This window comes from Colossoma macropomum, unplaced genomic scaffold (assembly GCF_904425465.1).
Source record: "Colossoma macropomum unplaced genomic scaffold, Colossoma_macropomum, whole genome shotgun sequence".
In the NCBI taxonomy this organism is placed as follows: domain Eukaryota; kingdom Metazoa; phylum Chordata; class Actinopteri; order Characiformes; family Serrasalmidae; genus Colossoma; species Colossoma macropomum.
The window spans coordinates 12,595,753-12,609,993 of record NW_023494803.1 but is presented as its reverse complement, the minus strand read 5'-3'; the positions used below and the strand labels follow the sequence as shown (position 1 = coordinate 12,609,993).

Below are 14,241 nucleotides of genomic sequence, written 5' to 3'. Positions count from 1 at the left end.
GGTTTATGCTCATCCCAGAGTGCCTTCTGAATAGCAAGAGGCTAGAATCTGTTTGTGAAAGGATGAGTTTGAGACTATATTGAAGAGCGGGGGGTCTCCTCTGCCCATGGTATCTTAAGATTCTTGGTCTCCAGAAGATAAATTAGTAAAAATCAAACATGTCCCAAATGTATGCTAAGGTTGGACTATGACTGGTGTCCTCATAGGCCCTGCATGCATCAGGGGTCCGCTGGAACTGGCCCTGGCACTTTTTTGTGAGGGCAGTGAGAGGGGAGATTTTCTAAAATATCACAGAGATGCCAAACAGAAAGCAAAAACAGTACACTTGTAAATATGACCTACCTTTGTAGGAAAACCAGAAAACAAATGGCACAGCTGTGTGATGATTTGCACATGCGGTTAGCAGCTTTGTATGCTAATTGGTGGATTAGAAGCTTCCTTTACTTATTAGCTATCATAGCCTCGCAACTCCAGTGCTAAAACTAAAGAAGCAAACTTCAGACACCAAACATGTCTTGGCTGATCGACTACATTCAGGGTCAAAACTTGAGGAATTTGGTTTTCTGCTGATCTATGATATTAAATATGAATTATAACTGTAGCCTGTTGAGTAATGAGAGTACATACATACATACATACTCTAAACCGCTTATCCTTCTGGGTCGCGGTGGGATGCTGGAGCCTATCCCAGCTGTGTAATGTGAGTAATTGAAATTAATAAATATTTGCTGACTGTAGTTAAAAAAAAGGCTGAGCAAGTTAGGGTTGAAGTTTGGTTTCATTTTCAGTCAGTGGTCAGCATGGAGTTGTGAGGCAACATTTAATGTGAGAAAACTGCCCCGTTACTGCTTTTGGGCAATACAATGACAAGTGGTGAGTCACTGTGTTTTGGGTGTAAGTGAGAAAACCATACTGATATCCTTTCATAGTGGCAGAAACAGAAAGAGCTCTCGCCACACCCTGAGAGTTTAAATAGTTTTAAAAGTATAGCTTAATAATATAAAATGATAACAATAATAATGTCTATGATACCTATAATTAGGAGACATGCTCATTTAAAAGATTAAGGTAAAAATATTTCTTTTATTAATTATTATACTGTATAATGATTAGTAATATTAATTATTACTTGTTGATTGGCCTAGAAGAAACCAGTGAGCAAGTAAGTAGCCCTATAGTGCCACCTAGTGCTCCAAAGGGCATCAACAAGCTGGCATCCAGCTCTGTAGCACTGCCAAATACCCCCGAGGGCCCCCAAAGCCTAGTGCCCAGCTTCCTAGCGCCACCTAGTACTCTAGTACCCTTACACTGCTTAGTGCCTCTGCACCCAAACATTGCATAGTGCTCTGATGGGCATGTAAAAGCTGGCACCCAGCACCCTAGTTTGTTCTTATTGCCCAGTGGACACTAACAGTCCAGCTTCATAGGCTTGCCTAGTGCTTACAGGCCAGTGAACTCCATCCATTTAACAAGCTGACCTCATAAGTAGACTTGCGTATTAAAACTGTGCAAACTAGAAATCAGGTAGTCTGGCTCACTTATACACTGAAGTAAACTCTACATAACAACATTGTGCTGCTGGATCATAATGAGTGTGCACATGTGTGCTGGTGTGAGGAGCTGGACTGAATTACAGCCATTATAGATTTTATGAATGCTGAGAGTTTATTTTGTTTTGAACAGTCAGAAACAGTATTTCACACAGATTAATTTGTGTTTTAAGACAGTATAATGCTGATATAATGCTTAATCTGCTTTAAAAGAAGTGAAAAAAGAAAGGAAAGTAATCAGAGGAAAAGGAAAATACAAGTTTTGGCCAGAACTTCCTTCTTGAGGTTTTCAAGATTCTGTCTCTCTCCAGTCTGTAGAAAAACAACATTTAACAGAATTAATTCACATGCTACTCCTTAATGTTGTATTATAGCTAGAGATACAACATATTCATTGATGTAGTTCAGTTATAATTCTAGAGATCCCATCTCAGCTCCAGGAGATTCACTGACCTGCAAAGTTCAGATTCAACTGGAATCACTAAAACTCCTTCTATACACAATTCAAACTGTTACAAGGAATGTGACTAACTATAAAACATTTTTGGGTCACAAGAGTAATTGTGCACAGCTACAGTGATGTGAAAAACAGCACTAGTAATTAGATTTTCAATTGCCATTCAAATGTAATGCACACTACATCTGCATTACATTTTCTACAGAGTCTGAAACAGGAAGCTGGAGCTGAACCCAACAGTGTAGATCTGTGTGGATGAGGACTGACAACTTTAATGAAGTTATACCTTTAAACCACAGGGTAGTAAGCATATGAGGCAATACCACACTGGTTCCTCTTGTTTCTGGACATCTTGATGTAGCCTTTATCACCCCACCCAGTACCCCAGCTGCAAAACAAATACTGTCAGTGTTGGGTATTTATTTTTGCCTTCTTATTAAAGCACAATACTCTTCCAGACGATGCTGCACATTTATTTATGCTTCATACACGCACTGTAAACACCCCAGTTAACTCTCCAGCTGCAAAGTAAATGTTGGATACTCATCTTTGCCTTCTGCCTAAATTACTTTCCCCTTCTGCAGGGGTCGCAACCCAAATGTTGAGAAGAGCCATTTAGTCCTTTCAACAAAAATCAAACTACCTTGGGAGCCACAACTTCTTATGTCCATTTTACCATCTTGGCTGTAAATGTGTCGCAGTTTGTGCTCATATACTGGTATAGACAAAACAAATAACATTAATATAAACAAAAATGCAGACATATTTTGCTCTGCTTCAATATTTAGCTCACCTATAGCTGCTTTCTCGTATCTCCAGCAGGAAACTATTCCACAAAAGTTGTCTCTTGTAAAATGTCTCTCAACGTTCGACTTTTTGCGAGGCTGAAGTCGTTTCTCATTTGGCAACTTCTTGTTCGAATTTTCCCGTTACATCTTAGATGAGGCAGCAGTTACATTCTGCTGTTTCAGGCACCATTTAAGATGTAAGAAGAAAATTTGAACAAGAAGCTGGCGAATGAGAAGCTGATTTCAGCTTCATGACTTTATGATGTTTTACAGTTTCTTGTGGTAGATTAAATGTATCAGGAAACCAGCTGGAGTGATTATAAACACAAATGGGCCTATTTCACCAGGAGTACTTCCTGCTACTTTAAGCGTTAGCAGGGTAAAACTAACTTCTGCTCCATATAACTACTGCAGAAGCAATGACTAAATGTTATAGTAATGTACTATAATGCTCACACACTGGGCCACAACAGACGTATCTTAGTTTTTGTGCACCGTCATGACAAATAGTGAGAATAGGAAGTGGATTGAAGCACTGATTTAACTTTAAACAGAGCTAAAATGCTGTATGTGTGGTGTAGCCCTGCAGCTGCTTCACATCAAGTAGTCTCTCTGTCTTTGTACAGCAGCCATTTCTGTATTATTTCTGTTTTCAAAAGAAAGAAGAACTTTTCTATGTAGCATGAATTTGGTAGATGTTATTTAGATGTACCTAGCTATGCTATTGCTAACTGTAGCTGTATTCCCAAACAAGGAAGCAGGTTTTCATTAGCTGCGGGCACCAGCTGGCTAACGTGTGACATATTTACAGCATGCCAGTGATTTCTGATTTATATGTAGAGTCTATTTGACAGACCTCATTTAAACTCTCTTTTAGCTTATGGTAGGCTAGCTAATTAACGCCTGTAGCCTACTAGCCTAGCCTAAGCTAGAAGAGGGTCTAAATGAGGTCATTATCAGGAACACCAGCTTCATATGAGTAGCAAACTTTAAAACTAGCTGGCTAGCTATGTTAGTGATCTGCCAAACAGCATCATTCAAGTTTCAAGTTTCATGCAAGTTTCATGGCAATTTCTGAAGCAATACTACAAATAACATCCACCTTTCAGTGCTCAATCAAAAATGTCACCCCCATCTAACTTGTATCTTAGCATTGAGGTAATGCTGTGACATTCTGATTTCCATTTTCTGACATAACTAGCTAGTTGTTTGTAATCTGGGAAGAGACATCTATGTAAGGTCTCTGATGTGTCAGCTAATATTAGCTGCTTGAATCTAGCTGATTATGTTAGAATTATTTCGTTGACTGTTTATTGCCTGCATTAGTTTTTAACGTAGAAAATTCACTGGTGATGAAGGAAGCTGCTTGATGTTAGCTGGGTAATCCAGTTTGGGATAGCTGTTGTTAGCAATGGCTTCTGCCCAGCATAGCTAGCTTAATATAAACAGAGTCTATCAAATTCTTACTACATATAAAAGTTCTTCTTTCTTTTTTAAACAGAAATATTACAGAACTCACACACTGTACAAAGACACAGAGACTACAGTAAAAACAAGGTTATCACACACATACAGCATTTAGCTCTGTTTACAGTTAAATCAGTGTTTCTATCCACTACTTTATCTTGCTGTTTGTCATGATAGTGCAGGAAATCTAAAATAATCAATTCAAATTATCAATGTTCGTCTTAAATCTCTTTCTTTGCCTTTTTGTTAGCTACTAGCTAGACAAGATTGTTGTCTGTATTGCTATGTTGACCAGCAGTCTGCCAGCCTTCAGGTTTAAAGGGTGAATTAGCAGTTGTACATTACCTCCAGCATTTAAGACTATTTATTGTTGAAACTGTGTTTGAACGATCAGCAGAGCTTTATTTTACTGCAAAAGATGATTATTTTATTTTTACCTAAAAACCTAGTTCTGCTGTGGATCCACAACAGGGCAGTAAAAGAGCCACATGGGGCTCCTGAGCCGAATGTTGCCGACCCCTTCCCTATTGTGTCCCTGACAGTAATGTGATCAGGAATTGTCTTTGTGAAGTTTACCTGTTCTTGACCAGCCAGTAGTCCTTTCCACGTCTGTCAGTGCCGTAACCAACAACCAGGACAGCATGAGTCACCTTAGTGGTGCTGCAGGCTGGCTCATCATACACACCTGCAAATTCAGGTTAGAGGCACCCAGAGGAGAAACATTTCATCATTCAAAAATAAACTGGCTTGATATTCAGATCAGACATACATCATTTGAGTGACAAAAAGGGATTCTGTTTATATTAATTTAGGGAAATATATTAGGCATTGCGATGTTAAAGGAGCAGATTTTCGTGTCTAATAAGAAGGAGGTCTTAGCAACAGAAGCTTCAGATGAGCTAATGCTAAATAGTCAGAGAGCAATGTTACATTGGGTACTGAAAAGGACTCACCATCTTTAATGTGAGGTTTGTCAGCTAACTTTAATGAAACAATATAAAGAATGGCATGTGTACGATACATAATGTTTTTAATCCCAAATGTGAGCGCTCTACAGTCCTCTTTAATCTGGTGACTGGTGTCAGCCGCTAAGCTAAGAAAAGTTAACTAAATAGTTAACAGATCTTAATATTCAGTGCAAGTCTGCCTGTTAGTAGTTTTGACACTGAGCTGTGAGTTTGATCTTCCAAAACACTTTCACTTTCAGGAATTAAAATAAAAGAAATTAAATTAAAACAGCTCCAGATGATCAGGATAGTGTGAGTCAGGCATTGTACGCTCCTCTCTGATACCTTTCCACCATTTCTTACACTAAGCATTCCGATTTCTTGCCACCGCCGTTCTCACAGCACATTTATTCTGAAGTGTTCTTCCTTTTCTTGACAGAGGAAGAAATGTTTAGAGACATTTGTGACTGGGAAAATCACTATGTTGCAAGTGGTCAATTTCTTCATGTGTGCCTCAACAAAGACAGAATATGGTCGAGAGTACATGCAGGACTGTTTTCTGAGGATTACCTGACTTGTAGAACTGGAAGCTGTGTCGGGAGACATCTATAGCTACAGAAATAGGTCCGATTGTGGCCACAGCTTTCTTCAGAGCGCGTTCTGTGCGCGGCACCTTCCTATAGCCGGAGCACTTAGCCCAAGCTCTTTGATTTCTAAACTTGCACCGCCCTTCCTGAGGAGAGATGGAAACAATCAGGATGGTTTGCTAACTCTCTGGTTCAAAGTTCAAAAAGATACTTTCAAAAAATCAAATTTCCAAAATTTTCCCTTCACCCCAAATGTAGATGAACTGTGCCAAACCAAACAAAAAAATCACTGGAGCTGAAAGGCTAACAACTAAGACCCCACCAATTAGCACTGCGCAGACTGCATGCTAAATCATCACACAGCTGTTTGCTAAACTGTTATAAAAATGGGCAAAAATGTATGGACATAATTTATTTGGTTAGCACCATGCTAATGGGCATACAGTTGGCTTTCATACCTTCGTAACTCCATTAGCATTGTAGCTCTATTGCAAAACTAAAGAGGCAAATTTCACACAATTAAGATATCTTAGCTGATCAACTACATTTGGTATACGGACAAATTTATTTATTTTTAATTAAACTTTTGGCATTATTAACTACTGAAGCCTCACCCTAGCCTGATATGGATAAGTGTATGCTGTCTCCAGGCCTCCACTGGACTTGATGTACTTGAAGGCCCAGTGCGGCCAACCACCTTGACAGCCACAGTTTCCATATCTCCCGGAGCAGTCCACCAACTGTTGTTCACTTAAGCGTACCAGCTTCTTTGTCTTCTTGAACATCTGACCCTCTAGTGCCCCCGTCTGAGAGAGAGAGATGACAGAAACAAACACCACAGTTCGAGACTGCTGAGCCACTCTTGGCTGGCTATTTTAAACACCACTGCTCGATTTAAATCCTGTAGACATCTAAGACCCAATCTGAATATTAATAAGCAGTGTAAGAGACTAATATCTGCATTTCATGTTCTAGCTTTTCCTGCAGAATAAAAAATATTTTAGTTTGACTTTGGTTCTTAAAGATGGGTCTAATTAAAAACTGAAGGGACATCCCAGTACAACAATGTGGCATGCGGCCGCCCCCCGGGCCCTGACGATGACGGCCGTGAGAGCCAGCAGGAAGGCGGGGCCCAAACACCCAGCGGCGACGTACCTCGGCGAAGAGGGCAGGGAGAGGATCGCAAGTGTGGAGGGGGCGGAGCGCAAAGCCCGCACTCCGCCGAGGGATGCCAGTCAGGCGAGTGACGGCGGGAGGAGGAGGACGACGCCCTGCCCCCTGATACGCAGTAAGGCCACTTCACTACACATCACGTTGGACCCAGGCGGCCGAGCTGCAAGTTGGTGGCGGCGACGGGGAGGTAAAGGGGGAAACAAAATATGGCTGCTGCAACACTGAACCCTGCCTCCAGCATCCTCCTTGAGCCCGAGGTAGCACATGCCGTGCTACAAACAGCCAGCTCAAAAGGTAGGTTTACTTGCACTGTCACATTTTTTTGGCCGTACCTCTCACTGCTACTTCAACTAATCCCTCCATCCGGTTCTCCTTCTACATGTTCTTCTGTAACTCACCGCACTAAAGGCCCAGCAGGAGCCACAGTGACTTTGGTCCTTAACTCTGGTCACATAGCCCCTAGCCCTCCAGTCCACATTCCTGGGCCAAGCAGCACCCTCTTCCTGTTGAAGGAATGTAGTTTCACTCTCAATCTCTGACTCATTGAAGGATCCCAGGCAGCCCTTAAACATCTGCTGGTACTCCTGATTGTCCTGTTGGAGAAGAAGATGGTGAGAGGATTGTGACAATCCAGATGTCAAGAATGTTTACTGAACAGCACATAATAAACAGAGCTGAAGAAAAGATTCAGTGAACCGTGTATGTAAGATCTCACCATATCTGCAAAGCGGTTAATGCCGAGTCTGTAGCTATTGAGGCCCTGGTCAGCCAGCATGTTGTGCTCCAGGACCAACTTACGATTGTCCAGCCAGATCATCTTACGCTGAGACTCTTCTTCAGCTGAACCATAACTCTTACCTGAGAGGAAACATTTTTTATGCTGAGGAGGAAATGGGCCTGAACACATCACGAAAAGGTATAAGCTGCGAGTAAAAAAGTAAAAGTTTCAGGTTCTTCAGATTGATGGAGAATGTGCTGTAGGTGGTTCTACAGAGAAACTTTCTGAAAAAGGTTCTATATGGCATCAAAAAGGATTCTTCTATAGTTACTATGTCACGCGTGAAATGATAGAAGAACCCTTTTGGTGCTATATAGAACCTTTTTCAAAAAAGTGCTATATAGAACCATATACAACACATCAATCTGAAGAACCATTTCATCATGCAAAGAACCCTTTAATAATGCAAAGGGTTTGTTGAGTGTTCATGGTTCTGTATAGAACCATTTTCTTTACTAAAGAACCCTTGAAGAACCATCATTTTTAAGAATGTATTTCATGGGGAAGCCACGTTTAGTGTGTGCATGTCTTTTGAATGCACCTCAAGTTCAGCCTACAGCCTGTTCAGCCAATAGACCACTGAAGTCCTGTCATCATTTCGTGGTTTGTTTTCTATGATAAGAATGAATGAACTTTTCGAAAACTGCCTCTGTCACATCCTTTTGTAATCAAAAATGATTTTTTTTTTTTCTCAGCTATCACTGGATCCTCTGAATTATGAGGTCTTTAAAGCGTCAAAGAGCCTGGGTTACCTGATAGAGCCACAGAATATGGACAAAAGTATTGGGACACCTACACATCACACCTACAGGAGCTTTTATGAATCTCACTCTAAATCCATTGGAATTAATATGGAGTTGGTACACCTTTGCAGCTATAACAGCTTCCACTCTTCCGGGAAGCTTTCTACAAGATTTTGGAATGTGTCTGTGGGAATGTTTATCCATTCACCCAGAAGAGCATTTGTGAGGTCAGACACCGATGCTGGACGAGAGGGTCTGGTTCACAATCTCCGCTCTAGTTCATCCCAAAGGTGTTTGATGGGGTTGAGGTCAGGGCTCTGTGAGGGCCAGTCAAGTTTTTCCACACTAAACTCACCCAGCCATGCCTTTATGGAGCTTGCTTTGTGCACTGGGGCTCAGTCATGCTGGAACAGAAAAGGGCCTTCCCCAAACTGTTCCCACTACACACATGCAATTCTGGCTGAGCTGTTGTTGCTCATGTTGCTTCCATTTCATAATAATAGTACCTACAGTTGACAGGGGCAGATCTAGCAGGGCAGAAATGTCACTAACTTGTGGCAGAGGCGGCATCCTATGACAGTACCATGTTTAAAGTCACTGAGCTCTTCAGCTCCCATTCTACTGCTAGTGTTTGTCTATGGAGACTGCAAGGCTATGTGCTTAATTTGATCCATCTGTTAGCAATGGGTGTGGCTGAAACACCTGAACTCAATAAATAGGAGGGGTGTCCCAATGCTTTGTCCATATAGTGCACATTTGATACTATCATCACATACTTTGGTGACTTTCAAGTGGTTTTAACCTCTTTTGATACTCTTCTGGTAATCATTGAAAAAGGCTGACAAACCAGTGATCCGACCACCATAGTGATGCCAAACTGATACGCAGTAGCTTTAGCTTGCATGTAGCAATATTAGCATCATTTTTTTAACAACATCATAATTCAGAGGATCCAGTGATATATGGGAGGAATATTTACACAAGACAAAATGCATGTGGTTCTGAACATTTTTATGCAGCATGGGGTGCAACAGAGGTGATTTTTGGAAAACTCCATTCATTTTTGCCATAGAAACATTGAACTTAGACCCAGTGTCCAAATATGGGCCCTAATGCCAACTACAAAATGATACAAAATCTCAGGGGTCTATGGAAAGGCATGCTACAGCAGGCCCCGCCCACCCAGTCTCCATGGTATCGCATGCTAAATAAACTCTACCATCTGTCAGAAAAGTTTGCTTTCCTCAAACCCTGACGGCGTTCGTTTGAATATCTAGATATTACTGTTTTTTTATGTTGATTAAAAAAGATTTGGCTTCTGAGTTCACATTATAATGTCCATGGTAAATAAGCACTACATATAACATATCAGCTCATCTACGTTAAAAGTAGCTGGACACTGGACGTTTTTGACAGTCTAGATCAGGGGTCTGGCCTGGCCTGGGATATTTTTAACGAGAGCTGAGGGGAGAAAGAGGGACAAAGAGAGAGAGTGCAGCACGATAGAAAGATAGAGATAAAGATAGAGATGGCAAATGAGAGAGAGAGAAAAAGAGAGAGCATACGACATGATAGAAAGATAAAGACAGAGAGGGCGAGTGTGAGAGAGAAAGAGAGAGGGAGAGACAGAGAGGGCGAGTGAGAGAGAGAAAGAGAGAGGGAGAGAGAAAGCAGCGCAATAAAAAGATAAAGAGAGATAGAGAAAGAGAGAGAGAGAGAGAGAGAGAGAGAGAAAGAGGGAGAGAGAAAGAGAAAGTGCAGCACGGTAGATAGAAATAAAGACAGATGGCGAGTAAGATAGCATGGTATTAAATTCAGGCTAATCTAATACACTGGAAAAAAAATAATAATCATTTTAATTTCTAAAAGCAAATACAGCAGCTTAAATTCAACCTGAGCTCGAAGCTGTAAGTGTAAAAATATAGCTGATATTTGGCCGAGGCCTGCAGAGCTCTAACAGCGTTTATAAGGGCACACAATGATCCAAACAGAATGTTTTGTTTCAGCTTCACCTTTTTGCTTAAAATATAGTTTTTGTTTGGTTTTTTGAAAGAAGAATTTCAGTGAAAGACTGTTTAGCTTTAAGAATATATAATTGTTACGTGTCCGGCCTGGATAAGGGGTGTCTGGCCGGTATATTTCTCTCTCTCCCGCTCGCCCGTTCGTTCTCTCTCTTTTTCCCTCTCTGTTCTGTATGTCCCCTCCCTCGGTTGCTCCCTATCTCTGCTACAGGTTGGCTGCGGTGTCGGTCGTCGTTAGGGGCTTGACGTATACCACTTGACGGCAAATCATCATGCAGAGTTCCGGCCCTGGAGGAAGGACTTGAACTTTAAAAGCAGCCCGGCAAAGCTCGTGAGGAGGCTGGCGTTACCCCTGTGCTCCAAGCTGTTTAGGCGTGCTCCTAGTTGTAGTTGCTGTCGCAGACACAAAAGCTTTCTGTTCTTTCTGCTCGTGCAGTTTTGGTGTATGTCTGCGATAGCTTTGTCTGTGTGTTTGTTCGGTTCACTTTAGCTTGTGTTTTTTTTTTGCCTCGCACTGTTAATCACGCTAGCCTTGCTGTTAATGGCTGTCTGCTCTCTCTCTCCCTTTCTCTCTCTCATACGCTGCTTTGCCTTCTTGGGGTTCTGGACAGGTTAGATGGGCGCGCTCATACATTTTACATCACGTAGCTGCCCATTGTATAGATACCTTAGGAAAGGGGCGGGCGCCAACTCATGTATTTGTGTTATGCCGTAGGGAAGCCTAGAGTAGATAGGTTTTTTTTGTCTACTAGGTGAGGATTTCAATTAAAGAGCTAGGGTTTTTTTTGTTGTTGTTGTTTTGTTTGTTTTGTTAATTTCTTTCCTTTAGCGCCGTCCGGGTCAAGAATCCCGCTCTTTTTGACAGCAAGCATATTTGCCATTTTTTTTTTTTCTGTAAATATTACCGGAGGTCTCACTCGGGTCATAGCCTGAGTGTGCTTTGTCCTCTACCTCTGGCATGTAATAAACAAGAAAAGCAGCTATCCTATTTGTGTCTTGCTCCTTCCTGGTTCGTGCTGCAAGCGTCACATTTAAGCCATATGTTACTGACCCCATTATCCCCTAGGCTTTCTTGTGGGGGTCGTAACAATAATAACTACAAATAAAATGTTGAGAGGAAATGTGCAGTGGAATTTAGTAACGACCTTAATGGGAAAACATCTGTTTTTGATACATTTTCTCATTTTCTGTTACAATTAGTGTTCATTGTCTGTGACAATCAGTGTTTTTACTCTTTTTTTCTTTTGCTTTTTTATGATGTTTGCTTTTTTATGATACATTCTGAACTTCTTTCAGACATGCTGAAATCCTTTCATATATATACAGCTAAGTTTCACCCAGTATTATAAATAATATATGTGATTTTAGTCTAATACTTCTGTCCAATGGAGAGTTGTTAATGGAGGTGGAGATTTTGTTATACAGAAGCAGATTTGATGTAAATTTCTCACCAAACTTCTGTTTCCAGGCGTTGAACTCCAGATCCTCCACAGAGACACTGGCTGCACCGGCCACACCCACAAGAGCAGCGACAGCAAGCAAAACCCTCATTCTGCACAGAGTAAGAGTGAACAGAATAATTACCTACACTGTAAATAATTTCAGCCTAAGGGAAATAAACAAATACTGTTTAAAAATGTAATAATCCTTCAAATTTAGATCACATAAACTCTTTGAACCAATATTTTTAACCTCTAATTTTTTTCTCACAATGCCATGTAGTTTCTGTCCTGCATTAATGTTGGAATGTTGTGAAATGAGTGATCAGATAAAGTGTACAGGATTCAGTAAGAAAGCCATATCATATAAACACTGTTCAGTTGTGATGCTGGAATGCATCCTGATGAGGTAGTTTCAGTTGAGCTTTCGGCTTAAAAACAGCATTTTTCACTGCTGTTAGTGTGTGCCTACACTGAAAAAAAGAGGTTTTAACTTTAAAGAGTTAGTGTGTGGGCTGCCATAAATTTTGAGTTAATTAAACTTACAGATACAGATTAATACAGATTTTTGTTCTGTTAACATACTTTTATAAGTTTAATTGAAATCTAAAAATCTAAAGACAGATTGGTGACTAACTTAAAACCCCGGCCCTTTTTTTAATAGTGCAGTGTCCTAGAATTTTCTGCGGATGTTTCCTGTCATCCAGGTGAAAGTCCTTACAATTAATATTTTTTCAATATAAAGATATCGTTTTTTCATCATCATATATATATATATATATATATATATATATATATATATATATATATATATATGTAACGATAATGAAAAAATGGTAACTTTACAGGGGAAGGAAAAAACATATTTTACCTTTAAGTCAATGGAAACAGACTTTTTTCCAAGTAAGTTTGGGTCATTTCTTTTGGTCCTTTCATCATGAAATTGACACACAATGTAAAGGACAACAGGCATTTTCAAATTACATCAAAAACTGAAAAATGACAAAAATGGAGATACATAATATATTTTTTTCTTTTATATTATTATTGTTGTTATTATTATTATTAATATTGTTATTATTAATAATTTCCTAATGTTATCTAAAGTCATTTTAGAATTATTTCTTTTTTCAATTATCCGATTGTGTAGAATCTCTAAAAGGTGTACAAAAATAAGTATGTTCTTCTCAAATTTATTTATTTATTTATTTAGCTAGTTAGTTAGTTAGTAAGTTAGTTACTTGTCATAAAGTTCACATATCAGACAGTAGCAAGATAATTAACAAATGCTTCATTTATAATCATACAATTTGTGCAGTTTATTTCCTAGTGCTTTAGTTATTTGTGTCTTTACCTGCTGCCTTTTTCTGTTTCTCAAAAGTTATTTTTTCACTGCTTTGTTTTTTAGGTTAGTATTTTTCCTTCAGTGTAAATCTCTGAATGCGCTTACCTGTATCTATCTGCTCTTCAGTCCTGAAGCTCTCTGTGTGAGCGGGTGTCCTCACTGTCACTGGCTTTATGCTGACTTTATCTCATGTTATCTGTCACTCTGATACTCATCTCTGTGCTAAAGAAACTGACAGATACACGCTCACCACAAACTTCAACTATCTGAGACCAAAAAAGATGAGAACAATATGACTTCATGCATTACAGCTGCAGTGTAGAAACCTCAGGTCATTTTAGGCCTTCAGAGAAGACATGATGATTTCTGTGAAATAAAAATAAACAGGTCTACACTGTTCAGTTCATTTTTCTAAAAGAGAATCATCAGTCTTGTAGTATTTAAACTCTATAATTATTACATTGTATAGGTAATTATTACCATAATAATTATTACTTATTGACTGGCCCAAAAGACACCAGTGAGCAAGTAAGTAGCCCTATCGTGCCACCTAATGCTCCAAAGGGCATCACCAAGCTGGCGTCTGGGTCTGTAGCACTGCCAAATACCCCCGAGGGCCCTAGTGCCCAGCTTCCTAGCACCTAGCATCTAGTACTCTAGAACCCTTACACTGTATAGTGCCTCTGCACCCAAACATTGTATAGTGCCCTGGAGGGCATGTAAAAGCTGGCACCCAGCACCCTAGTTTGGTCTTATTGCCCAGTGGACACTAACAGTCCAGCTTCATAGTGCTGCCTAGTGTTTACAGGTCAGTGAACTCCATTTCACCTTGAAAAGGAGATCAAAGAGGAGAGATCTAAACTAGCCTGTTGGTTTCCTCACATGGTGGTGCAATGGAGACATCCATTTAACAAGCAGACCTCATAAGTAGACTTGCGTATTAAAA

At 40.1% G+C, this 14,241-nt stretch overlaps 1 protein-coding gene across 1 annotated transcript; it reads right to left on the bottom strand.

Annotated features, from left to right (window-relative positions):
- Positions 1-1,810: 1,810 nt before the first annotated feature.
- LOC118823544 (cathepsin L1-like) lies at positions 1,811-13,483 on the bottom strand. Its single transcript, XM_036593232.1, has 9 exons — positions 13,401-13,483; positions 11,963-12,063; positions 7,685-7,827; positions 7,368-7,562; positions 6,411-6,602; positions 5,780-5,942; positions 4,839-4,947; positions 2,294-2,395; positions 1,811-1,862 (listed from the first exon to the last, which is right to left on the bottom strand). Exons 2-8 carry the CDS (start codon positions 12,060-12,062, stop codon positions 2,296-2,298), a joined length of 1,002 nt encoding a protein of 333 aa, XP_036449125.1. The 5' UTR covers position 12,063; positions 13,401-13,483; the 3' UTR covers positions 1,811-1,862; positions 2,294-2,295.
- Between the last annotated feature and the right edge of the window lie 758 nt (positions 13,484-14,241).

Excerpts from the sequence above, each read along its gene's own strand:
- LOC118823544 (XM_036593232.1), bottom strand. The coding sequence starts at position 12,062 with ATGAGGGTTTTGCTTGCTGTCGCTGCTCTTGTGGGTGTGGCCGGTGCA. Across the intron at positions 6,603-7,367 it reads CCTGCTGGGCCTTTAGTGCG|ACGGGGGCACTAGAGGGTCA; the intron begins GTGAGTTACAGA and ends TCTCTCTCTCAG. Across the intron at positions 5,943-6,410 it reads CTTATCCATATCAGGCTAGG|GAAGGGCGGTGCAAGTTTAG; the intron begins GTGAGGCTTCAG and ends ATCTCTCCTCAG.